Source organism: Clinocottus analis, unplaced genomic scaffold (genome assembly GCF_023055335.1).
Source record: "Clinocottus analis isolate CAN_PGR_092001 unplaced genomic scaffold, fCliAna1.0.p SCAF_98, whole genome shotgun sequence".
Taxonomy (NCBI): Eukaryota; Metazoa; Chordata; class Actinopteri; order Perciformes; family Cottidae; genus Clinocottus; species Clinocottus analis.
The window spans coordinates 25,001-27,500 of NW_027176260.1; the positions used below are offsets into that span (position 1 = coordinate 25,001).

A 2,500-nucleotide genomic window follows, 5' to 3' on the forward strand; every position below is an offset into this window, starting at 1 on the left:
GTCTCTGACCACCTGTGTCTCTGACCACCTGTCTCTGACCACCTGTCTCTCTGACCACCTGTCTCCCTGACCACCTGTCTCCCTGACCACCTGTGTCTCTGACCACCTGTGTCTCTGACCACCTGTCTCTCTGACCACCTGTCTCCCTGACCACCTGTCTCTCTGACCACCTGTCTCTGACCACCTGTCTCTGACCACCTGTCTCTCTGACCACCTGTCTCTCTGACCACCTGTCTCTGACCACCTGTGTCTCTGACCACCTGTCTCTCTGACCACCTGTCTCTCTGACCACCTGTCTCTGACCACTTGTCTCTCTGACCACCTGTCTCCCTGACCACCTGTCTCTCTTTCCTCAGGTTCTGTAACGAGGGCGTCCCGTGTCCTCAGCCCGTCTTCTGGGCCCCGTGGGGCTCCTGGACCAAGTGCAGCACCGCCTGCGGAGGCGGAGTCCACTCACGGGTTCGCACCTGCGAGAACGGAAACAGCTGCCCGGGATGTGCACTGGTAGGACACACACCTGGACACACACCTGGACACACACCTGGACACACACCTGGACACACACCTGGACACACATACCTGAATTGAGTTGTTACTGATAAATGATTCTCTTCTTCATCTTCTTCTCCTCCTCCTCCTCCTCCTCCTCCTCCTCATCTTCCTCCTCCTCCTCCTCCTCCTCCTCCTCCTCCTCCCTCAGGAGTACAAGGCGTGTAACCTGGAGGCGTGTCCTGAGGTGAAGAGGAACACCCCCTGGACTCCGTGGATGCCGGTGAACGTGACGCAGGGCGGCGCCCGGCAGGAGCAGCGTGTGCGCTTCATGTGTCGCGCTCAGCTGTCCGACCCGCACGAGCTGCAGATCGGACGCCGCAAGGTGGAGACGCGCTTCTGCCCCAACGACGGGACGGCGTCCTGCGAGACGGACAGTAAGACACCGCCTCATCACCTGAACGCATCATCACCTGAACGCATCATCACCTGAACGCATCATCACCTGAACGCATCATCACCTGAACGCATCACAATGTAACTGAAGTGAGCCTCCGGTTGATTCTCTGTTAGCGGTGCTGCTAACGTTACGACCTCTCCTCCCGTTGGCATGCCAGCTGTGTGTGTGTGTGTGTGTGTGTGTGTGTGTGTGTGTGTTGTGTGTGTATATGTGTGTGTGTGTGTGTGTGTGTGTACGTGTGTGTGTGTGCAGAAATACATAAAACCACAGTGAGAAGAGAAGAAGAGCGCGACCTTAGACCTTTAGCTCCACGACATTCTGTTAGGGACAGAGTCACAGTCCAGCACACACATGAACACATATACACACACACACACACACACACACACATGAACACACACACACACACACACACACACAGGGTCACAGTCTGCTGCTCTCCACTGGTGGCTTTTTCACGCCTCTGTCTGCTGAATCGATTCCTCGTTTCCTCCTGTCAGCCTCCTGGAGCCTGAGGGGAGGATGGGGGGGAGGAGGAGAGGGAGGGGGGGAGGGGGGAGAGAGGAGGAGGAGGAGGGGCGGGTGAAGAGGAGGGGGGGGGTGATGAAACATGGACTGCAGAGAGCGACGTGATGCTCGAGAGGCAAATAGAGTTTGAGACAAGGACAGACGGAGAGATGTGGCTGCTGGCAAAGTCATAAACACTGAGCGACTTCCTGAAAGAGCTCCGATCCTTTGAGCTCTCAATCTGACAGCGTGGCTATATACACACATATACACACGTATGTGTGTATATATATACACACATATACACACGTATGTGTGTATATATATACACACATATACACACGTATGTGTATATATATACACACATACATGTGTATATATATATACACACATATACACACGTATGTGTGTATATATAGAGATATATTGATATATATAGATATAGATATAGATATATAATTCACATAAAGACTATGCCTTTAACCCGTCCTCCTGCTCCTGCAGCGCTGGTGGAGGAGCTCCTGAAGACGCCGCTGGTGAGGGCGGCGGGCGCCGGCTGGTCGTCGTGGGAGACGTGGTCCGGCTGCTCTCAGAGCTGCAGCCGCGGCTACCGGACGCGGCGCAGGAGCTGCTCCGGCCCCGAGGGGAGGAGCGCCCCGGTGGCGTGCCGCGGGTCGCCCGTCGAGTACCAGGACTGCAACGTGCAGGCGTGTCCCGGTGAGCGCCACGCCCACCGTGATGCGTTCACTGACTCCACTGAGCCAGATTATCAGCGTGTGTGTGTGTGTGTGTGTGTGTGTGTGTGTGTGTGTGAATCTGAACGAGCAGCAATGTCTTCTGGGAGCTGGACAATCTTTAGATTTGAGGGAAATAGCGGTTAGCTTAGCAACCTTGGTTACTCCACCCTCCCTTCCCCCGCGGCCAATCAGGAAGCTGCTTGCTATGTGAGTCACGTGCACCCGCCGGCCTCACGGCGTCCTGGAAGGAGACGAAGGTAAGGAGGACACAAGGACAAGGCCAGAGGAGACAAAGGAGACAAAGAGC

At 55.4% G+C, this 2,500-nt stretch overlaps 1 protein-coding gene across 3 annotated transcripts in view; it reads left to right on the forward strand.

Moving 5' to 3' along the window:
- The window catches only part of sema5ba (sema domain, seven thrombospondin repeats (type 1 and type 1-like), transmembrane domain (TM) and short cytoplasmic domain, (semaphorin) 5Ba), a 28,123-nt gene that overhangs the window by 16,632 nt on the left and 8,991 nt on the right, over positions 1–2,500 (forward strand). For all 3 annotated transcript variants that reach the window (XM_068570899.1, XM_068570896.1, XM_068570897.1), the window contains exons 11-13: positions 357–504; positions 701–926; positions 1,961–2,173. In XM_068570899.1, coding sequence (XP_068427000.1) covers positions 357–504; positions 701–926; positions 1,961–2,173 — 587 coding nt within the window. The remainder of the gene's footprint in view (positions 1–356; positions 505–700; positions 927–1,960; positions 2,174–2,500) is intronic.